Source organism: Rhinopithecus roxellana, chromosome 2, assembly GCF_007565055.1.
Source record: "Rhinopithecus roxellana isolate Shanxi Qingling chromosome 2, ASM756505v1, whole genome shotgun sequence".
In the NCBI taxonomy this organism is placed as follows: Eukaryota; Metazoa; Chordata; class Mammalia; order Primates; family Cercopithecidae; genus Rhinopithecus; species Rhinopithecus roxellana.
In genome coordinates, this window is record NC_044550.1 from 166,700,145 (window position 1) to 166,724,285 (window position 24,141).

General features: G+C 43.4%; 1 protein-coding gene across 2 annotated transcripts in view; it reads left to right on the top strand.

Moving 5' to 3' along the window:
- Positions 1–23,867, top strand: part of CLNK (cytokine dependent hematopoietic cell linker) — a 239,013-nt gene extending 215,146 nt beyond the window's left edge. The window contains exons 16-19 of one of the 2 annotated variants that reach the window (XM_030917832.1): positions 10–143; positions 5,846–5,923; positions 12,500–12,655; positions 23,464–23,841. In XM_030917832.1, coding sequence (XP_030773692.1) covers positions 10–143; positions 5,846–5,923; positions 12,500–12,655; positions 23,464–23,610 — 515 coding nt within the window. In that variant the 3' untranslated portion in view covers positions 23,611–23,841. Of the gene's footprint in view, positions 1–9; positions 144–5,845; positions 5,924–12,499; positions 12,656–23,463 lie in introns of both variants that reach the window. The other variant, XM_010357596.1, reaches the window with a different exon arrangement.
- Positions 23,868–24,141: the final 274 nt, after the last annotated feature.

The following is a 24,141-nucleotide window of genomic DNA, read 5'->3' on the forward strand; positions in this document are numbered from 1 at the left end:
CCTTTCCAGATCACAGAGGAGGCATGCAGCCCTGTTCTCCTCAGAGATGCCAGCCTCCAGCCAGCTGCAGCCCTCACGAAAATATATCACCCTATAAATACACAAGCTGGAGACCACCTTTCCCCAAAAGGTCTGATAGAAAGGTAAGCAGACATTTCTCTGCCAAGTCCTTCTAGATGTTCTTGGCATCTAAATAGAACTTTCCTGAACAACGCCCAAAATGAGATTATTTATGTTTGACTTCAACTTTTTCCCTTCTGGCTACATATTACTGGGTTTTAATATTTTTAAAGTATTTTAATATTTTTAAATATGTTGCTATATAACATATTATGTTGGTCTCTCACCAGATTCTTTGAGTGGCATGTTTTCAGATTCTAAAGTGTTTTTAAAAAAATTAATCCAAAAATATAGATATTTAGACATGTGTTTTATATTTACCGGTTGTCCAATAATCTTGTGGGGGTTAACTAGGATATACAGGTTGCAATTTTTTTCCAGCAAAAGATTCATGTATTACACACTCATTGCAGTTAACAGTCCAGTGACCATTAGTTGAGCAGTTATTGTGCCAGATAATGTTCTAGAGGTTATGGTCCCCACCCTAATGGAGATGTAAAGAGTGGGGAGATGCAAATGGATGCTAACTGTGTTCTTGTGTGTCCATCATCTATTTTGTGGTCTCTTTCTAAAATATGCTCATTCCCTACAATTGATTATTTTTGCACCATTTTTCACTTACATTACCCTATGGTGGGGGAATAAAGCTTTCACTGTATCTTGTATGCTTTCTCTCCATCACATTAGATGCTATTTATTAAAGTCTTTCACTGTAAAACCCCAGAGGATGTGCCTCTTCCAGGTCTCCATCCCATACCCTGCTATTACTCACTGTCGTGCTACAGAGCTTGTGAAGATTTCTAAGCAGAAGCAGAATGAATAGGATATCTCTGGTGAATTCTTACAGTATCCTAAAGCTCTTTTGTTATCCTTATATTCATATTAATTTCTACCTAATTCTAAAAGGGTCTTATAATCTGAAATTAGACTTTGGAAAATATTTTCACATCCTGGCCAGGCATGGTGGCTCACACCTGTAATCTCAGCACTTTGGGAGGCCAAGGTGGGTAGATCACCTGAGGTCAGGAGTTTGAGACCAGCTTGACCAACATGGAGAAACTATATCTACCAAAAATACAAAAATTAGCCAAGTGCAGTGGCACATGCCTGTAATCCCAGCTACTTGGGAGGCTGAGGCAGGAGAATCGCTTGAACCTGGGAGGCAGAGGTTGCAGTGAGCTGAGATCGCACCACTGCACTCCAGCCTGGGCAACAGAGCTAGACTTTGCCACAAAAACAAACAAACAAACAAACAAACAAACAAAAAAAAGTCCTTCTTTTATTGTCCCTTGTCATATACTCGGTTTCCTTTTACTCTTTCACCTTCTTCATAAACATGGGGATCCCTTGGTTCTAACTAGAGCTAACTAGAGGTCTACACAAGGTCACGCTCCCTCCCAGATCCCAAATTCCTCATAGGCATGAGACAGGCTTAGACCACATCAGGATTTCCCTGATTTCAGGTATTTGAATGTGCCTTTATGATTTGTGGCATACCTATGTCCTGTCAATAATAACATTTACTTAATAATACTCTTTAAGGTGACCTGTTTTCACTTGATATCACTATCCTGGTTAATTTTTTTTAACCAGTGTTATATATCGTAGAAAGTGACTTTAGAAGTCACTCCATTCAGGCCAGGTGCAGTGGCTGACGCCTGTAATCCCAGCACTTTGGGAGGCCAAGGTGGGCGGATCACAAGGTCAGGAGTTCCAGACCATCCTGGCCAACAGGGTGAAACCCCATCTCTACTAAAAATACAAAAATTAGCTGGGCATGGTTGCACGTGCCTGTAGTCCCAGCTACTCGGGAGGCTGAGGCAGGAGAATTGCTTGAACCAGGGAGTTGGAGGTTGCAGTGAGCCAAGATCGTGCCATTGCACTCCAGTCTGGCAACAGAGTGAGACTCTGTCTCAAAAAAAAAAAAAAAAAAAGAAGTAATTCCATTCCTTAGTGTATGCCCCAAAGAACTGAAAGCAAAGACTTAGATATTTGTACACCCACGTTGATAAAATTATTTATAATAAACAAAAGATAGAAACAACCTATATGTCCATTGACAGATGAATGGATAAACAAATGGTACACACACGCACAATGAAACAGGAATAAAGGAATAAAAGGAATAAAAAAGGAATAAAATTCTAACGTGATACAATATACAAGAACCTTGAAAACATTATGCTGCGTGAAGTAAGTCAGACACGGAGGACAAATATATGACTCCACGTATACAAGGTGCCTAGAACAGGCAAATTCGTAGAGACAGAGGGTAGGATGGTGGTAACTGGGCCCTGAGGAAGGAGGTGGAGGTAATGGAGAGTTATTCTTTAATGGATACAGAGTTTCAGTTTGGAGTCATTAGAAACTTTTGGAGACGGATAGTGGAAATGGCTATAAAGCAATGTGAATGTACTTATTGCCACTGAATTATACAACTACAAATGGTTAAAATGGTAAATCCTATTATATTGTTGCCGAAAAGAGTCAAATTCTGGAAAATATTTGAAGAGATTTATTCTGAGCCAAATATGAGTGACCATGGCCCATGACAGAGCCCTCAGGAGGTCTTGAGAATGTGTGCCCGACAGGGTGCAGCTTGGTTTTATACTTTTTAGGGAGATAGGAGACTTCAATCAAATACACCTTTTTTCTTTTTTTTTTTTCTTTTCTTTTCTTTTTTTTTTTTTTTTTTGAGACAGAGTTTCACTCTTTTTGCCCAGGTTGGAGTGCCATGGTATGATCTCGGTTCACCGCAACCACTGCTTCCCAGGTTTAAGTGATTTTTCTGCCTCCCAAGTAGCTGGGATTACAGGCATGCACCACCCCACCTGGCTAATTTTGTATTTTTAGTAGAGACAGAGTTTCACCATGTTGGCCAGGCTGGTCTTGAACTCCTGACCTCAGGTGATCCACCTGCCTCAGCCTCCCAAAGTGTTGGGATTACATTTAATAAATACATTGTTTCAGTCCAGAAAGGTGGGACAGCTTGAAGTGGGGCCTTCCAGGTTATAGGTAAATTTCAAATTTTTCTGGTTAACAATAGGTTGAGTTTATCTAAAGACCTGGGATCAACAGAAAGGGAATATCACTGATAGATAGAGGTCTTATTATCGGTTAAGATAAGGGATTTTGGACCAAAGTTCTTATTGTACAGATGAAGCCTTCGGGTAGCAGGCTTCCGAGAGAATAGATTGTAAATGCTTCCTCTCAGACTTAAAGTCTGTGTTGATGTTAACGACAGAGAGGTATAATGAGGCATGTCTGACCCCTACTTCCTGTCATGACCCAAACCAGTCTTTCGGGTTAAATTTTAACAGTGCCCTGGCAGAGGAGGGAGTCCATTCAGATGGTTAGGAGGCCTTAGAATTATATTTTTGGTTTACAATATTTTCCCTAATTAAAAAAAAAATTCATTGCAATATAAACAAAACAAGCTATTAAACTGCAGCAGGATCCCATCACCTGCTAATGACTCTCAGCATAAGGACTGCTCTTCTTCTGTTAAAGAAGAGATTAGAAATGTCAGAGAGATATTAAAGACGCATTAGGCCAAAACGGAACATTCCTTTTGAATTATTCAGGGGGACTAGAAAGAGAATTAGAAGGGGACTCCCTCCCCACAAGTGATTCCGAGATACGTAATTCAGTTTCTAAGCACCAGTTACAGTCACCAGCCATCCCGCATGACCACACCTGGAGAAACACAGGACTCATCTCTAAACATCTTCCAACTTGGACAAATAAATAAAAACAGAGTAGATGAAATGCACCATGACTGAGCTCTGCCAAGTCCATGGACTGGCCAAGAGGCCCCCTGGAAGCAGGAGACCACTTCAACCTCAGACAGTTCATGCTTCAGTGGGGAGATGGGCTCCACAGCTTCCTTTGTCTCTAGAGCCTGTCACATGGCTTTGCTGGAGTGAGGCAGAACTGGTCCTGCCATGGACCTTTTCAGCAAGGGGTAGGGACTAGGTCAAATAAGAGGTGACTTTTGGGCCAGGCGTGGTGGCTCACATCTGTGACCCCAGCACTATGGGAGGCCAAGGCATGTGGATCACCTGAGGTCAGGAGTTTGAGACCAGCCTGACCAACACGGTGAAGCCCAGTCTCTATTAAAAATACAAAAATTAGTCAGGCATGGTGGTACATGCCTGTAATCCAGCTACATGGGAGGCTGAAGCAGGATAATTGCTTGAACCCAGGAGGCAGAGGTTGCAGTGAGCCAAGATTGTGCCATTGAACTCCAGCCTGGGCAACAAGAGTGAAACTCTGTGTCTCAAAAAGAAAAAAAAAAAAAAAGAAGTGACTTTTAGTCCCCATCTTGATGCAAAAGAATGGCTGAGCTGGGTAGGCAGAGGTGAAGACCAGGAGGGATTCCAGGCAGTAGGGCCAATTTTGTTCTATTCCTGAAGCTGTGTGTGTCCAGAGTACAAGCACTTTTGTCTGGCCAGACCCATGTCTGAAATGGGGTGGCAGGAAGTGAGACTGCAGGGTTGAGTTAGAGCTAACTCATACCGTTCCAGATGGTGTTGACATCAGTGTGTTCTCACATGAACAGAATCAGAATCTCAGTATTGAATGTATCAGGTTTATTTTTCAGTGGACCAGAGACTCCAAATGAATGAGAGACCAAAGACCTGATATCATGTACCTAACTCTTGCCAACCATGTGACAGGTTTTGACAACTTTTTTTTTTTTTTTGAGACGGTGTCTCGCTTTGTCACCAGGCTGGAATGCAGTGGTGTAATCTCGACTCACTGTAACCGCCACCTCCCAGGTTCAAGCGATTCTCCTGCCTTCGCCTCCTGAGTAGCTGGGATTATAGGCACGCACCACCACACCCAGCTAATTTTTGTATTTTTAGTAGAGACGAGGTTTCACCATGTTGGCCGGGCTGGTCTCAATCTCCCCCCAACATGCTGGGATTACAGGCATGAGCCACCACGCCCAGCTCAGGTTTTGACTTTCTGAACCTTCACTGTCCATCTTCACTAGGGTTAATACTACCTGACGTGCCTACTTCAAAAATGTGTTGTAGGGATGGATTGACATGCTACTAAATGAGGAAGGACCTTATAGATGCTGGACTCACAAGGAGGATAATTTAATATTATGATCCTCGGAACCCTGTGAAGGAATTGCAAGTCCATGATGCATCTCCCTGACTGCCTTTCCTTCTCCCAGTTAGTCTGGATCATCAAAAGAATTTAAAATCATTTAACATTGATATAAATAAAGCAGTGCGGCCCAGGGAGAAAGCTAGATAAACTAGGATCGAAATCATAGCTCGGCCGCCTGTGCCTCTAGGGAAGTGGCAGAGATGGACTCTCCCTCCCTGCTGTTTGTATGTGACTAGGGCAGTGTAGGCTTCACAAACAACACGTATTTCCACCTCAATAAGCCTCAGCAGCTGAGGATTCAGAAAGCACTGATAGATAGCGGGCTTATCATCCATTCTGAGGGTGGTGCTGAAGGACCTTTCTCAACAGATTCCCGTTGACTTCAGAATTCCCCAGATGTAGTAACTTTCTCTGTGTCTCTCTGCCGCAAGTATCTGTGGGCTTCTCCAAGTTCAGGGACTAAATGTTAGGCACTGAATATCTACTATAGATTAAACTGTGATTAGGCACTGGTGGAACAAAAGTAAATTTTGAATTAATTAATCAGTAATTCATACTTTCCTTTGACCCTAAAATATTTGTAAGTGATTCTGTTCTGCAGGATGTCCAGCACAATGAATGGTACGTTGGAGAATACAGCCGCCAGGCAGTCGAAGAGGCATTCATGAAGGAGAACAAGGTAATGCCTTTCACATGGCCCAGCGCCATTGTTTCCATAGGCATCTTAAGGTTCTCTGCTCATGTGTCACAAGATGTAACAAGCAGCTTGTTTTCATGTATTATTTCCTGCATCACCGTGTATTTCTCAACGCTGGGAGGCTGTAGTTGAAAAAGGCATTTAACATGGAGAGTTTCAGGCCAGGTGCAGTGGCTCGCCCCTGTAATCCTAGTGCCTTGGGAGGCCGAGGTAGGTGGCTCACTTGAGGTGAGGAGTTTGAGACCAGCCTGAACAACATGGTGAAACCCCGTTTCCACTAAAAATACAAACAAAAACAAAAACAAAAACATTAGCCAGGTGTGGTGGCACATGCCTGTAATCCAACTACTCAGGAGGCCAAGACATGAGAATCACTTGAACCTGGGAGGTGGAGGTTTCAGTGAGCCAAGATTGTGCCACTGCACTCCAGCCTGGGCAACAGAGTGAGATGCTGTCTCAAAAATAAATAAAATAAAATAAAATAATAAAAACAAAAAACAAGAAAACATGAAGAGGACTGGGCACAGTGGTTCACACCTATAATCCCAGCACTTTGGGAGGCCGAGGTGGGTGGATCATCTGAAGTCAAGAGTTCGAGATCAGCCCGGTCAATATGGCGAAACCCTGCCTCTACTAAAAATACAAAAATTAGCCAGGCGTGGTGGCAGGCACCTGTAATCCCAGCTACCCAGGAGGCAGAGACACGAGAATCGCTTGAACCTTGGAGGCGGAGGTTGCAGTGAGCCAAGATTGTGCTGCTGCACTCCAGCCTGGGCAATGGAGTGAGATGCTGTCTCAGAAATTAATTAATTAATTAACTAAATTAAATAAAAAAATAAAAACAAAAAAAACATGAAGAGGACCAGACGCGGCATTTCATGCCTGTAATCTCGGCACTTTGGAGGCCGAGGCAGGTGGATCACCTGAGGTCAGGAGTTCAAGACCAGCCTGGCCAATGTGGTGAAACCCCGTCTCTACTAAAAATACAAAAATTGGCCAGGCATGGTGGTGGGTGCCTGTATTCCCAGCTAATGGGGAGGCTGAGACAGAAGAATCACTTGAAGCCGGCAGGCAGAGGTTAACGTGAGCTGAGATCGTGCCACTGCACTCCAGCCTGGGCCACAGAGCAAGACTTTGTCTCAAAAACAAAAAACATGGGAGAGTTTCAGGCCCGAGGCTTGGTTGTGCTAATTATCAGCTGTGTGGCTTTCTCAAGTTTCTAAGTAACTTCCCATGTAAATTTATTCATTTGTAAAATGAAACATAGTACAATCAACCCTAAGGAACTATTTAGAAGATGAAATATGGATACTGGACTATAGAGGTCACAATAGAAGGGGCTTCCTTCTGCTTTCGTCAAGGTTTATCTCCTTAATCAAGGTTTGCCCAAGGTACTGCAGGGTCTTTATGTCTGACTTCTTCGAGAAAGGAGCAGGGATAGTGAAGGCTGCAAAAATGAGGATATGGTAGGTTACGCTGCAGTAACAACCCCAAGATCTCAGTTGCTTAACATAATGAAACTTTACTTTTGCTTGCAAACCATGTTCAGGATGGGTTTGGGTGGATAAACCCAGGCTGCCGGGGCTCCATCTCAATGGTGTGCTTCTACCCTCACACTCTGACTCGTAATACATCCTCTCAGAAGTAACATAGTTTACTTCCGCTTACACATTTTTGACCAAAGGAAGTCACGTGACCAAACTTAACTTCGAAGATGGTGAGGAAGTACAAAGCTACATGTGGCTGAAAGTAGAAAAGAACTGGAATACTTGTCATCAGGTCAAATGACTACCACAACCATCATCCCAAAGAGCAAATGATTATCAAACAATGACTATGTTCAGAGAACTATGAGATTGCTTAGAAGTTATAGGAAGTGTCTCAAGACTGATGCAACATCAAAACCTATCCCCAGCTAATGAGTACAATGGTCATTGTTGAAAGAGGTAACCCAAACATGAATGAATTAGTTAATTAGTGAATAAATGATAGGGCTACAATACATTTTCATAAAACCTAGCTCTCAGAATTGATGTTGTAAAATTAAATAAACGATATGTATAAGTTGCTATGGTAAACGGAATCATGCCCACTCCAAAGATGTTCACATCCTAATCCCCAGAACCTATGAATATGTCACCTTCATAGAAAAGGGGACTCTGCAGATGTGAAGGTAAGGATGTTGAGAAGGGGAAGTAACTATGTATTATCTGGGTGGGTTCAATATAATCACAAAAGTCCTTGTAAGAGGGAACCAGGAGTTTCAGAGTCAGAGAAGGGACATGATAATGAAAGTAGAGGTCAGATGAACAGGAGAGCCACAAGCCAGGGATCTTTTTGGCCTCCAGAAACTGGAAAAGTCATGGAAACAAAGTCTCTCCTATTGATTTTAACCCAGCAAGACTCATATTAGACTTCTGACCTCCAGAACTCTAAGAGAATACATTTCTGTTTTACATCACTAATTTCATGGTAATGTGTTATAGCAGCAGTAGGAAATGATACCATTGCTTACAAAGTATCTTGAACATACACGGAAGAAATGGAATATCCCATTTCCTAGATGAGGAAACTGAGGCTAAGCCAATATGTTGGTCACAAAGTAGAGAAACTGACAGAACATGCATTCAAGATCAGTGCTCTTTTCACAAAATCCCAGCTGACTCTAGTAGCCCTCACAGTTCTTTTCACAGCCCGGGTGAAGAGCCCTGGGTGGTTGGCTGATGCAGCTCCTTGAGGACCCTCCTTTCCTCCTTCCAGGGAATCTGGCTATGCCTTGGTAGAGTGGCGAACCTGGTGATGGTAGATTCCAACCCTGGCTGTCGTTCTTGGCTAATCCATGCCCAGTGCACCACTGCACTCACAGAGCCTGTTTTCCATCAGAAGAACTAGTCTTAGTAGACCTCCTTCCAGAATCCCGTGTGTGGATTGTGCTGGAAAAGCAATATGCATGTGACCTGATGCTCTTCCGGCAGCATTTGGGCGCTCAGCAAATGCTCCCTTCCTCTCTATCTGTGTGCCTGCTTCTGCCTCTTCCCGAGAAACTTATACCATAGCAACTTATACGTATAACTTATTTTAATTTTAAGAAAATAAAATCTCAGTTAAATGACTTCATATTTTCCTTTTCATAGTCTACTTTTCTGTTTGTCTCAGTTCTGTCAAAATGTGTTTCCCATTTATGAAAGATAATATATTTTAAATTTCAGAATTACTCAGATTTATTTTGACAAATCATTTCAGAGTTTAAGAGGATAAACCCAAAAATTGGCTGTGAGTTTTGGCCTCTTCTCTCCTTCTGATCTTTGGCAGTGCTCTGGGCTTGAACATTAAGGCTTCAGTTATGACTAAACATTTTAGGGAGGACAAGTTCCAGAAAATTCTGCCATCCTATTTTATACAGTCAGAGGCTTGTGTATTTAAAGGGTGAGGATTTGGCTTGGCTTTTCAGTATTCCATTTAGTAACTGTGATGCTTTAGGGGGTTCACTTAAGCCTTTAGACCTTTATTCCTTTGCTTGTAAAATAGGAATAAAAATTTTCCATCAATGTTTATGTAAAGAACCTGTAAATAGGCTGGGTGCAGTGGCTCACGCCTGTAATCCCAGCACTTTGGGAAGCCGAGGCGGGTAGATCACTAGGTCAGAAGATCAAGACCATCCTGGCTAACACAGTGAAACCCCGTTTCTACTAAAAATACAAAAAAATTAACCGGGTGTGGTGGCGGGCCCCTGTAGTCCCAGCTACTTGGGAGGCTGAGGCAGGAGAATGGCATGAACCTGGGAGGCAGAGCTTGCTGTGAGCCGAGATCGCACCATTGCACTCCAGCCTGGGCGACAGAGCAAGACTCCGTCTCAAAAAAAAAAAAAAAAAAAAAAAAAAAAAGAACCTGTAAATGAGCCAGGCATGGTGGCTCACACCTATAATCCCAGCACTTTGGGAGGCTGAGGTGGGCAGATCACAAGATCAGGAGTTTGAGACCAGCCTGGCCAACATGGTGAAATCCCGTCTCTACAAAAAAGACAAAAATTAGCCGGGTGTGGTGGCGGGTGCCTATTATCCCAGCTACTCAAGAGGCTGAGGCAGAAGAATCACTTGAACCCTGGAGGCGGAGGTTGCAGTGAGCTGAGATCACGCCACTGCACTCCAGCCTGGGCAACAGAGCGAGACTCCATTGCAAAAAAAAAAAAAAAAAATCCTCTAAATGAAACAATGTGTGCAAAGTGCTTGACAATTCTCAATGCACCTTATCTACCAGTATCATCATAACATCACTATCATGTTACAATATTATTTATAAATTTTGTATACTTAAAGTATTGCTATGTTGTATTATATAGTATTACCATTATTATATATCTATAAGCATTCATTATAGAAATATATAATTATATATAGCCATTATAAAATATAGAGAATTATATATCATAATTTATTATTATAGCTATAAATCACTACATATATTATCTATATTTAGCATGCTTTTTTTTTTTGAGACAGGGTCTCACTCTGTCACCCAGGATGGAATGCAGTGGTGAGATCTCAGCTCACTGCAACCTCCGCCTCCTGGGTTCAAGCGATTCTCCTGCCTCAGCCTCTGGAGTAGCTGGGATAACAGGCACATGCTACTATGCCTGGCTGATTTTTGTATTTTTAGTAGAGATGAGGTTTCCCCATGTTGGTCAGGCTGGTCTCGAACTCCTGACCTCAAGTGATCCACCTGCCTGGGCCTCCCAAGTGTTGGGAATACAGGCGTCAGGCACCACACCCGGCCTCTATTCTTCATAGATCACTTATAACCATCTATACAATACATACAATTACACTTACAGATTTTTCATTTTCATTATATAAATAACACAATGTAACTACAAAACTAAGCCTGGTAGATGTGTTCATGTTCAGGAGGACTGCTCCATTTCTCAGTCTTTTACAACCAGATCTTGGTATCATTCTGAATTATTCCCTGGAATGTACAAATTATTTCTAATCATTGTCCTGTTCTCAGCTCTTGGACCATTTGACGCTGTTGACCTGCTTTTGGAAACCCTCAGTCTCCACCTCTTGGCTTCTGTCACTCTGAATCTCCTGCTCTTCCGTCATCTTTCAGACATCTCCAGGCCTTTTCTGTCTTCTCTTCCTTGCCCTGTACTTGCCCTCACCTCAACATAGGCTACAATTCCTCCTCCCATAAAGGGCCTCTCCATTCAGTTTGATATCCATGACTTAGAAGCCCCATGTCTCTTTCAGGAACCCTAATCCTGCGTAGACATCTTTGCACACAGAAGTCCAATTTATTAGGTAAAAGCTTTCTCTGTTCAAAGCCTGCTGTGGCTCCCACTATCTCTAGAATAATACCCAAGCATCAGGCAGAAGAGGAAATATGTGAACATTGAGAGATGAATACATCAAGAAGCGAGCAGGAGAAGGGCTTTTCCATGCAGAAGGAGTAGCGCATGTGGCATGGTTTGGCTGTGACCCTACACAGATCTCACCTTGAATTGTAATCCCCATAATCCCACGTGTCTAGGGAGAGACCTGGTGGCGGTGACTGGATCATGGGGGCAGTTTCCCCCATGCTGTTTTAGTGAGTGAGTTCTCGTGAGATATGATAGTTCTATAAGGGGCTCCTCTCCCTTCACTCCTCACTCTGCTCTCTCCTGCTGCTATGTGAGAAGGTCCAAGCTTGCTTCCCCTTCGCCTTACGTGTGATTAGAAGTTTCCTGAGGCTTCCCCAGCCATGTGGAACTGTGAGTCAATTAAACCTCTTTCCTTTATAAATTACCCAATCTCAGGTATTTCTTTATAGAAGTGTGAAAACAGACTAATACATTATGCAAAATCTGGGAGCCCCAAAGCAGATGGTGCCTTTGGGAAATGGTGGCTTGGCTGGAGCCAGGAGCCAGAGGCAGAAAGCTGCAGGGGCAATGAGAGATCAAACTGCAAGATAGGTTGGTCGTGCTAAGTTCATGCCCAGGTCAGTAGGAAATGATGAAAGCTTTTTTCTTTTTTGTTTTTGTTTTTTGTTTTTGTTTTGTTTTGGAACCGAGTCCTGCTCTGTTGCCCAGGCTGAAGTGTAGTGGCACGATTTCGGCTCACTGCCATCTCTGCCTCCCAGGTTCAAGTGATTCTCCTGCCTCAGCCTCCTGAGTAGCTGGGATTACAGGCATGCACCACCACCACGCCTGGCTAATTGTTGTATTTTTAGTAGAGATGGGGTTTTTCCGTGTTGGCCAGGCTGGTTTCAAACTCCTGACCTCAGGTGATCCGCCTGCCTTGGCCTCCCAAAGTGCTGGGATTACAGGGGTGAGCCACCACACCTGGCCTTGATAAAAGACTTTCAAGAAGAGAGTGTCAAGATCCAACTGGTACACATCTCAGAAAATGACAAGAACCCGTAGACATGCAGACACTCAGTACAAACTTACTGAATTAAAGTGGTTTACCGAAAACTAAATCCATCTGGGAATCTCATGCATGCAAACATCATTGTTGCCACCATTACAAGGGCAGAATGCTGGCATGCCTGAAAAGATGACTGTTACTCTTTTTGTTTCAGGATGGTACTTTCTTGGTCCGAGATTGTTCCACAAAATCCAAGGAAGAGCCCTATGTTTTGGTTGTGTTTCATGGGAACAAAGTCTACAATGTAAAAATCCGCTTCCTGGAGAGGAATCAGCAGTTTGCCCTGGGGACAGGACTCAGAGGAGATGAGGTGGGTATAACTTAACAGCCTCCCTGTTTCAGGCTAAGCCCAACAAATAAAGGAAGAGTTTGGGGGACGTCGCCCTGGAGGAGGAGGATGCTGCCCTGAAGGAGGGGGATGTAGTCTGACCTCCCCACCCCTTCCACAAATATCTGCACATCTTACACTTTGGCCTACCAGGTCAGCGGCCAGTTTTGACCATTTCATGCACCCCCCACTCCCTGCCTTGCCTATTAAAGAAAACTCATTCTACAAGATACATCTAAACTCTGCCTTCCAGGAAGCCTCCAGAGGAGCATACACTAATGCCAAATTCCTTTCCCTCCTCAGCACTGAAATGCCCACTGCAGACATTTCTGATGTCTGTCAGAATTCCTTATCTATAGATTTGTGTCCCCAAAACGAATGTGAAACCAGCCACAGCATTTGGGCTATGTTGAGCATGCCTGTCCTCAGTACAGATCTGCTGATGGGGGCAAAAGAATGAATCAATTAAAATATTCATGAATAACAGAAATCAATCCACAAGAAAGGGGAAATTTTCACTGAATATGTAATGCCAGGCCTAGTCTATCTGCATTACTATTATTATTATTTTGAGACAGAGTCACACTGTCACCCAGGCTGGAGTACAGTGGCATGATCTCAGTTCACTACAACCTCCTCCTCCCGTTTCAAGTGATTCTCCTGCCTCAGCCTCCTGAGTAGCCAGAACTACAGGCGTGCACCATCAAACCCAGCTAATTTTTATATATTTTTTACTAGAGATAGGGTTTCACCATGTTGGTCAGGCTGGTCTCAAACTCCTGACTTCAGATGATCTGCCTGCCTTGGCCTCCCAAAGTGCTGGGATTACAGGCATGAGCCACTGTGCCTGGCCAGCATTATCTTATTTTGATCCTCAACAACTCTCTGGAGTCATGATTTTTCCTATGTATTTTTCCCATGTATTTTTCCTATGTATTTCCTATGTATTTTTCCTGTGTAGGAAAACTGAGGCTCAGAAAATTAAATAAATGGCCAAAGACACACAGGCAGTAACGGAAGGGGGAAGGAGAAGCTGCTCTTGCAACTCTTCTGTTGATGAAGGAAGGGGTAAAGGAAGTAAGGAACGAAGTTAGTTATGAGCCACCATTTCTAAGGATGTGAGCTCAGGCCAGTGACTTAACTTCCCTGGGCTTTAATTTCCTCAAATGTAAATGTTATTTTAAAGCCTAGACTTCAATAATTTAGTGATTCCCGTTTAGCATCTCCAGGTTGCAGTTTTATCTGTGGGTGTGCATTGTTAGGGGCTGAATCGTGCCTCCCTCACTCCAAAAAACCCACACGTTGAAGTCCTAACCCCCAGTAGCCCAGAATGTGACTGTATTTGAAGATAGGGCTTTGAAAGAGATAATTAAGGTTAAATGAGGTTATTGGGATGGGTCCTAATCCAATACGACTGATGTCCTTGTGACAAGAGGAGACACACGGAGGGGCGACCATGTGAGGACACGGGGAAGGGACGACCATCTGCAAACCGAAGAGAGAGGTCGTGGGGGAAAGCAGCCTTCCAACACCTTGGTCTTGGGACTTCAGCCTCGAGAACTGCGAAGAAAGACATTTCTGTTGTTTAAGCCGCCTCATCTGTAGTGCTTAGTTACGGTAACCTTGACAAACTAATACAGGATAAAACCAGAACTTTCACACAGATACCGATTGTTTTTCAACAAGTAACAAAATAGGGCACATTGTTAGGGCTGCCAACAGGCTTCAGGTAGGCACACGTGTGAAATCGACGTGCAGGCTGCATCAAGATTCCAGCTTAAATCCTGTGTCTCACCCACAGCACTTTTTGGAGGCTCGGAGAGGAGTAGTTAGCACCTGTGAGGCGACCATGGGGTCAGTTCACCACCCTTTGCTACAGCCCGGAACACTGTGACATGAACAAGTGCATAAGTGAATCCATAGATTAATACATAAATCTACCAGTTACAGTCGCATTAAGAAAGTGCTATGTTGGCCGGGCGTGGTGGCTCAAGCCTGTAATCCCAGAACTTTGGGAGGCCGAGGCAGGCGGATCACAAGGTCAGGAGATCGAGACCATCTTGGCTAACACGGCGAAACCCCGTCTCTACTAAAAAATACAAAAAACTAGCTGGGCAAGGTGGCGGGCGCCTGTAGCCCCAGCTACTCGGGAGGCTGAGGCAGGAGAATGGCGTAAACCCAGGAGGCGGAGCTTGCAGTGAGCTGAGATCTGGCCAGTGCACTCCAGCTTGGGTGACAGAGCGAGACTCCGTCTCAAAAAAAAAAAAAAAAAAAAAAAAAAGAAAGTGCTATGTTAACACGAAAGAGAGAAGTGGCCAGTTCTTCATTTTGTGGAGAGGACTGACAAGTTAATAAATGTAAAACACTTAGTGCCTGGGACCTATCAAGGCCATGATAAATTTTAATTATATTTTCATCACTATTACTGAGTCATTTTAATAAGTAGGATATAGTCCCCCTAAGATACCTATGGTAATGGAGTTTCCAGCTCAATGTCCCTTGATCCTCCTATATCTTGTCTCAGCTCATAGAATTTCTCATCTTTAGGAAAGCATTATATAATTCTTATTTCTTTCTTTATTTATTTTGAGACAGGGTCTTGTTCTTGTTGCCCAGGCTGGAGTGCAGTGGCATGATCTTGGCTCACCGCAACCTCTGCCTCCCTTGTTCAAGCCATTCTCCTGCCTCAGCCTCCCGAGTAGCTGGGATTACAGGCATGTGCCACCATGCCTGGCTAATTTTCTATTTTTAGTAGAGATGGGGTGTCTCCATTTTGCTCAGGCTGGTCTGGAACTCCTGACCTCAGGTGATCCACCCACCTTGGCCTCCCAAAGTGCTGGGATTATAGACACGAGCCACCACGCCTGGCCAGGAAAGCATTATATAATTCTTAAATGCTTGGGTTTAAGGATTTTTTTCCTTTGAGAATAGAGGACGTGGACATGGTGTGCCTTTGCATGTGCCAGGCCCTTGGGCCAAATGCTGTTTAATTTGCTCTCACATGGAGTTCTTGAAAAAGCTCTGGAAAAGACATCTTAACGAACCTCATTTACTGGCGAGGAAACTGAGACCTGAGATAGTTACAGCTTTTTTTTCCAACATGCCCTACTTCGGTCTGCTAATAAAGAAAAGGAAGTAGAGTGACTCTGTGATAATATCCTAATAGCTTAATCAGACTGTCAGCTGGTTCACTGACTGTCTCGGCAAATAAGGAGCATCTCCTATGGCAGGCCATAGATTAGACCCTCTGCCTCCAGATGAACTGCTCTAATTACTGTCACCAAGGAACCCTGAGAGAACCAAATGTCTGTTTTAAGAAGCTCCTTTCTGTGTTCATCTGGAATTTTCTCCTCCTTTGCATTCCCTATTTTTTTTCCATATGTGTTGAACGTACATTTCCACAGGTGAAAGAATGAATCAATGAAAGCATTCACTAATAATATAAATATATATACATAAATCAAGCAATGAGAAAGAAATCCAAGGCAGAATCCTGAGTTTTGGTAGGGTTTTATATGCACTAGAGCTATTCTGTGCAGTTAGCCATTAATAACTAATTTGATCTATTGAATCCTCATAGCCAACCTCTAGGGTAGGTGCTGTCAATATTTCAATTTAACAAACTGTGACACTGAGGCACAGAAATGCTAAGTATCTGGCCCAAAGTCACAGCTAGTAAATGGCAATTCTGGGATGCAGTATGTTTTGCAAAACATTGACTTCCATTACCAGTTGAAGGTATCCAGCTTCTTGGCATCTTGAGCCAAGAATTGGCAAAACACACAAACAAAGCAAGGAAAGAATGAAGCAACAAAAACAGAGATTTATTGAAAATGGAAGTGCACTCCACAGGATGGGAGCGGCCCAGGCACAGGGGCTCGAGATATTTTCTGCGGTTTAAAATATCTGCTAGAGGTTTCCATTGGTTACTTGGTATTCATCCTATGTAAACAAAGAGGATGAAGTAGTTACAAAGTCATTTACTCAGTGTAGGCCTTATGTAAACAGAAAGGATATATTCTGTCACAACTGAAGTGTTTCCATTTGATTTGGTTCTAGGAAGTCCTTAGATTCCCTGCCTCCAGGCCCTATTCTCACGTCTCACTTCCATAGACAGACTCAAATAACACCTTGGCAAATACAAGCAATCCCCCACCCATTTGAAAACATTGCAGGTTGAATCACAGTTAAAGAATAGTTAACACTTACTTGGAGCTTACTGTGTGCCAGGGAGTGGGTAAAAAATGACAATTCACAGGTGGTTTCTTCCTGCCTTCCCTCTGAGGGAGATGTGTAAGAGAAAGAGGGTCTGGATTTCACTCAGTTCCCTCATGCTTTTCACAGCCTGAGCCTTTTGTCTTGCTGAGGAAGAATCACACCTCTTTAAAACAAGATTAGCAAGGCTCTGCTAAATACAAGCCAACAACTCGCTACTTTAGCCAGGGTCCAATTAAAGAAAGCATCTTCACCCAACTCAGCAGGAAAAACGGGAGAAACAGCATCTTCAAAGATTACTTTAATTTCATGTAGTTTTGTAGCTATCTTGCCGCTTTTGAATTTAACCACACAGATGATGCAGCAATGCCTAACTCTTGGGAGTTATTCTGAGTGTGACATGAGTTGATGTAAATATTCGCAGACACATAGAGGCAGGTGCTTCATAAGTACCACTTCCCCAGAAACTTCGCGGTTTAAAACAACTGAAATGTATTGTTTCACAGTGCTGGAGGACAGAAGTCCAACATCATGGTATCAGCAGGGCCACACTCCTTCCGGAGACTCCAGGGGAGAGTCACCCCTGGCCTCTTTCAGCTTTCCACAGCTGCCAGCAATCCTTGTCTTCCTTGGTTTACGGCCATGTCACTCCAGTCTCAGCCTCTATGGTCGCGTGACCTTCTCCTCCTCTCTATGGTCGTGTGACCCTCTCCTCCTCCTCTCTATGGTCGCGTGACCCTCTCCTCCTCTCTCTATGGTCACGTGACCTCCTCCTCCTCTCTATGGTCGCGTGACCCTCTCCTCCTCTCTCTATGGTCACGTGACCTTCTCTTCTCTGATCAAAATCTCCCACTGTTCCTATCTTATGAAGAAACACATGATTGCTTTTAGGGCCTACTGGGATAACCTCGGATAAGCACCCCCTCTCAGGATCCTTAACTTTATCCTGCGTTATGCCATATAAAATAGTATTAACTCTTTTACAATGTAAGGTCATAATCCAGATTCTGGGATTAGGACAAGGACATATTGGGGGGAATCATTCAGCACCCGCTGCTCATTTACTTATTTATTGTCCAAGCATTAATTGTAGGCCTACAGTATGTCAGACTCAGTGTTGCATTCTGGGAACACAGAAAGAGTCATGTCAAGTCCCTGCCATCCAGCGAATACCCTGTTCACCTGTGCGGATCTCCGTAGGCACCTAAGCAAGAATGAGATTGGTAGAACACCGGCCCAAGCCAGCCAAGGAGGCGCCTGCCTTAAACAAACTGCAGAGCTTAACTGCTGCCAAACATCAGCCCTGCATCTCAGTTTTATAAGTCATGTTTGTCAACACTTCTGTGAAATCTCAAAGAAGCGAGATTTCAATTTCAATTTCCAGATCTTTCCTTTTTGTTCTACAAATGTTTACACGTTTCTAAAAATCACTGTAGATGTTTACATGATAAACTAAACTTTAAAGACTAGAGAACAGAGACAATTAACCCATAGGTTTTTTTCACACCTTCCCTGTCTGCTTCCTTCTCCTCCTGCTTGCTTGGCATTTCTCTTTCTCTTTTCTCCCCCTTTCCTTCTTTCACTGTCATATGTGTACCCAAACAGATTTCTTTACTTTTCTGGAAGGAAACATTGCCCACAGTTCATATATACAATAAACACAAAAGGTTTAAACAAATGGGCCAGGCGTGGTGGCTCACGCCTATAATCCCAGCACTTGGGGACGCCAAAGTGGGTGGATCACGAGGTCAGGAGCTCAAGACCAGCCTGGCCAACATGGTGAAACCCCGTCTCTACTAAAAATACAAAAAGTAGCTGGACATGGTGGCACGTGCCTATAGTCCCAGCTACTTGGGAGGCTGAAGCAGGAGAATCGCTTGAATCTGGAAGGTGGAGGTTGCAGTGAGCCAAGATCATGCCACTCTACTCCAGCCTGGTGACAGAGTGAGATTCCATCTCAAAAAAAAAAAAAAAAAAAGGTTTAAACAGATGTTAAGATCTGATATTAGCAAACATTGCTTGTCCCCCTGGAAAAGATTATTCAATATGCAAGAGCTTAAGTATAATCTTTTTTAAAAGTCTCTTCAGGGCAATATTTCAGTTTTGACCCCATCATTAGAAACCAATAATAAGAAAAGACCAGGCCAGGCGCGGTGGATCATGCCTGTAATCCCAGCACTTTAGGAGGCCGAGGTGGGTGGATCACTTGAGGTCAAGAGTTCAAGACCAACCTGGTCAATAAGGTGAAACCCCATCTCTACTAAAAATACAAAAAGTTAGCTGGGCGCCAATGCACATGCCTGTAATCCCAGCTACTTGGGAGGCTGAGGAAGGAGAATTGCTTGAACTTAGGAGGCAGAGTTTGCAGTGAGCAGAGATCGTGCTGCTGCAATCCAGACTGGGCAGCAGAGTGAGACTCCATCTCACACACAAAAAAACAAAAACAAAAACAGGAAAGACCATGTGACTAACTGCACCTGTCTTGCTTCCTACCACCTGTTAAAATTAATAAAATGTCATCCATGTAGCAGAGTTTTAAAGCAATTAATAGCAAATGTATTATTTGGGGACAATCTTTTTTTTTTTTTTGAGACTGAGTCTCACTCTGTCACCCAGGCTGGAGCGCAATGGCGCAATCACAGCTCACTGCAACCTCTAGCTCCCGGGTTCAAGTGATTCTTCTGCTTCAGCCTCCTGAATAGCTGGGACTACAGGCATGCGCCACTACACTCGGCTAATTTTGTTTTTTGTATTTTTAGTAGAGATGGGGTTTCATTATATTGGCCAGGCTACTCTCGAACTCCTGACCTCATGATCCACCTGCCTCGGCCTCCCAAAGTGCTGGGATTACAGACGTGAGCCCCCGAGCCCAGCCTGGGACAATCTTAAAGAAAACAGGAATGAGAATAGGAGAGATAAATCATCTTCCCTCTGAAGACCAACACTAGGAAAGATTTCCTTTTATCAATGTGGATTTAACCAATTCTGTGAAAGAGGTCTACCTGGAAAGTTTTTGTTGTTATTGTTACTCACTTTTTGTTTTATCAAGCATGAAGAAAGAAAAAGAAAACTTTGTGCTTGGTTTAAAATTAGAAATGAAATACAGAAAATTCTTCTTTTCCTAAAGGCTTACAGTAGTGATCTGTAAACTTCTTGGTGATTTCATTGCTCTCCCATGATGTTCTTGGCAAATCTAGAAGGGAGGAGTTCATCGTAAGGCCTAGCATGTACTGAGCTCTCACTGTGTGTCACGCTTTCTTCTAAATGCTGTATTGCTTATGCATCAGTTCCATTCTCACAGTGAACCTCAACGTTAGGTCCTATCATTACCATCACTGTTCGTAGAATAACTGAGGCACAGAGAATGCAGGAAACTTGCTGACAGTCACACTGCTAGTGGTTGGGAGAGCCAGGCTTTGAACTCAGGCATTTAGGCTCCATAGGCCCTCTACTTACAATTACCCTGCTGTAGTAGGAATTAATCTCCCCATTGGACAATGGGGAAGGTACCTTACCTTAGCATCAGGTAGAAACTCATATTTATTGTATACGTAATATGGGTGGTGGCATAGTCTGAATGTTTGTATTCCTCCAAAATTTATGTGTTGAAATCCTAAGCCCTAAGGTGATGGTGTTAGGAGGTGGGGACTTTGGAAAGTGATTCGGTCTCGAAGGTGGAGCCCTCACAAATGGGATTCGTTCCCGTGTAAAAGAGTGCATTGCTCTTTGGACCATGTGAGGACACAGCATTAAGGCAAGAAAATGGGCCTCTCCAGATACTGAATCTGCCAGTGCCTCAATCTTGGACTCCCCAGACTCCAGAACTGTGAGACATAAATTTCTGCTGTTTCTAAGCTGCCAGGTTTATAATACTTTTTGTTGTTGTTTGTTTTTTGAGATGAAGTCCATCTCCCAGGCTGGAGTGCAGTGACACCATCACAGCTCACTGCAACCTCTGCCTCCTGGGCTCAAGCGATTCTCCTGCCTCAGCCTCCCAAGTAGCTGGGATTATAGGCACATACCACAATGCCTGGCTAATTTTTTATATTTTTGGTAGAGATGGGGTTTCACTATGTTGGCCAGGCTGGCCTTGAACTCTTGAACTTAAGTGATCTGCCCGACTTGGCCTCCCAAAATGCTGGGATTACGGGCGTGAGCCACCAGGCCTGGCCTAGTATTTTAACAGACCAAACACACTAAGTCAGACTGACACATAGGCTATCTCACTGGAAACTGCTGCAGATCCAGTAAAGGTTTCAGAGGGACAAGGGACTTACAGACTGAACCAGGACTCTTTGGGTGTGAAAAGAGAAACCCCAATTCAAATGAGCTCAGGCGGGAGAGAAGGAAATTTGTTATAATGTAATCAGAAAGGGCAGAAATGGACTAGATCCAAGGACTAGTTAACATCAAGACATTCCCACTCTACATTTCTTTCCCCACATTTTTGTCCCCAGTGTGGTGTCTGTTTGCTCTTCACAGCTCCCGGCATAACGGTAGGAAGGAGGAGATGACCTTGGAAGTCACATGTTTTTAGCGTTTTAGTTGCTTTCTGTTCAGTGCGCCACTAACAAAAAATAATGTTCCCTCCCAACAGCCCCGAGGGAAGCCTCTGAGTGACCTGGTGAGGTTCTTAAGCCTCAATTGACAATTTTCACAGCACACATTTCTAAATGAAATTATTCGTTTGCATAGGAAATTATTTTCTGCCAGCTCCCAACAGAATGTCATCCCTGTGAGGCCCTAACTGATCAGTCTCATTCCCCGTTGGCTATTCCTGAGGCCTTCCAACATTTCTGCACCTAGGATGCCCTGGGCAGAGGAAGGAGTAGGCAAGACCAAATCAGAGGTAGAGTAGCCCCCACGGAGGTGGCTCCCTTTCTTCAGGCTGCATCATCTCTACCTTGGTTTGTTGGAGCATCAGAGGTCACAAGCTATAGGCAAAGTTGAAAAATCAAAAGAAATATCCAGAAAAGTGAGCCTTCATTCCTGGTCTCCCCCTCCCTAGCCGTGGGAGACTCTGAGTAAGGCAGTCCACTTCTCTGAGCTGAAATTCCCTTACCTCTTTAGGGAAGATCATTCCCCCTGCCCTGTTCACCTCACAGGCTTGCTAAGGAGGATCCAAGTTGTCTTGAAACATGGGAGGCAGGTTGAGCAAGTTCTTCATAATTATCTCCTGATACTCTCCTTCGGGCACTCATCCAAACTCACCTAATCAGAATTACTGTATATGCAGAATGGCCATTGAAGACTCAGAGAGGGAGAGGGTGAGAAGGGGGCTAAGGAATGAAAAATCACCTATTGGGTAATACAATGTATATGATCTGGGTGGTGGGTACACTAAAGCCCAGACCTCACCGCTATACAATTCATCAATGTAACCAAAAACCTCTTGTACCTCTAAAGCTATTGAAAAAAAAAATACTATATATGCTCTTCTCAGTACCCTGTCCTTATGCATGGCCCTGTACATTCTCTGCTTTTAATGTCTTTAAACCCTCCTGTCTACTTATCTGGTATGACCCATAACATAGCCCATTTCAAGTCTGCATCCTTGACAAAGAACTTCCCCATTTCCCTAAACCTGAAATAATCTTACTTTCTGTTAAATTGCCATAACACTTTATCTGTGTATCTAGAAACACTGAAATCTGCAGCCACCTCATTATTTCACAAGCAGCTCAAGGAGGGCAGCTGAATTGGCTAAGCAGCCCTGTGGTTGTCCCTGTTCCTTCTATGTATACTAGAATTCCTTAGACTTCGTTACTGGAGAGCACGCTCACTGCAGGCATTGCCCTCCAATTTACTACATTCGAGCCTGAATCTTCTAAATTTTTGCTGGTCAGAGCTAAGGTTGAGGTTTGGGAGGCAACAGAGATGACAAGGCTTGACTACTGTGTAATTAACCCACCTGAGTCGCTTAGGATAGAAAGGTTGTCATAACAACAGAATGGAACTTGACCAGTGTGATCTGATTCCAGAGAGGGAAAACTCCCCGTGTAGGAAATTTAAAGGGCTGCCATAGGGCTCACTTTTGGTTGTCTCAAGAACATTTTTTCTCCCTTGTTATCATTCTTATCGCTCATCCTTCAAGCTTGCCATATTCTTTTTAAAAACTACTTCTAGTCGGGTGTGGTGGCTCATGCCTGTAATCCCAGCACTTTGGGAGGCCTAGGCAGGTGGGTCACCTGAGGTCAGGAGTTCCAGACCAGTCTGGCCAACGTGGCAAAACCCTGTCTCTACTAAAAATACAAAAATAAGCTGGGCGTGGTGGCGCATGCCTGTAATCCCAGCTACTTGGGAGGCTGAGGCACGAGAATCGCTTGAACCCGGGAGGCAGAGGTTGCAGTGAGCCGAGATTGTGCCACTGCGCTCCAGCCTGGGTGACAGAGCAAAACAGTGTCTCAGAAAAAAACAAACAAAGAAAAAACCACTTCCTGAAACACGGTTACCATAAAAAAATTGTTAAATTTGTTCACCTCTTCCCTGTGCAAAATCAAGCACCTTAGCTATATTTTAACCTACAGACACAAAAGATATTTTAAAAATCATTAACTTTCTTTTCTGTGTTTCAGAAGTTTGATTCAGTAGAAGACATCATCGAACACTACAAGAACTTTCCCATTATACTAATTGATGGGAAAGATAAAACTGGGGTCCATAGGAAACCGTGTTACCTCACTCAGCCATTCCCCCTCACCAGACACCTCTCACCTCCGTAGCCTGGTCTTTGTGTTATCTTTGGTTTACTGGATTGAGCCCTTCCATCGTTTTCATTGATTTCAAAAGATCATTGTCTGTGCCTTCAAGGGATGACTTTTTTGACTTTGTAGAAAAGAAAAACACTCTGTAACAGAGAGTAGAAAATCAATCACGGTTTTGAAAGTTCAAACCACAGAGAAAATATTTATAACATGCAAAAAATAAAAACATTCTAGTAACCGGCCACTGGACGATAAATAAAAATAAATAAAAACTAGAGTTTTAAAAGTGTGTTCTAAATAACAACAGAAAATGCTATCAACATAGCTATTATGTTCATGATACAGGCGACAGCAAACGGCACCAGAAGCTATTGCTTAAATGTTTGCAGCCAGCGCAGGACAAGTCAATGGGAAATTCCCAAATCTGCGCTCTTTTTTTGTTTTTTTCTTTTTGATATACTGATTTTATTTCCTTTGGATGTATACCCAGTGGGAGGGATTGCTGGATCATATGGTATTTCTATTTTTTTTTTAATACTTTAAGTTCTA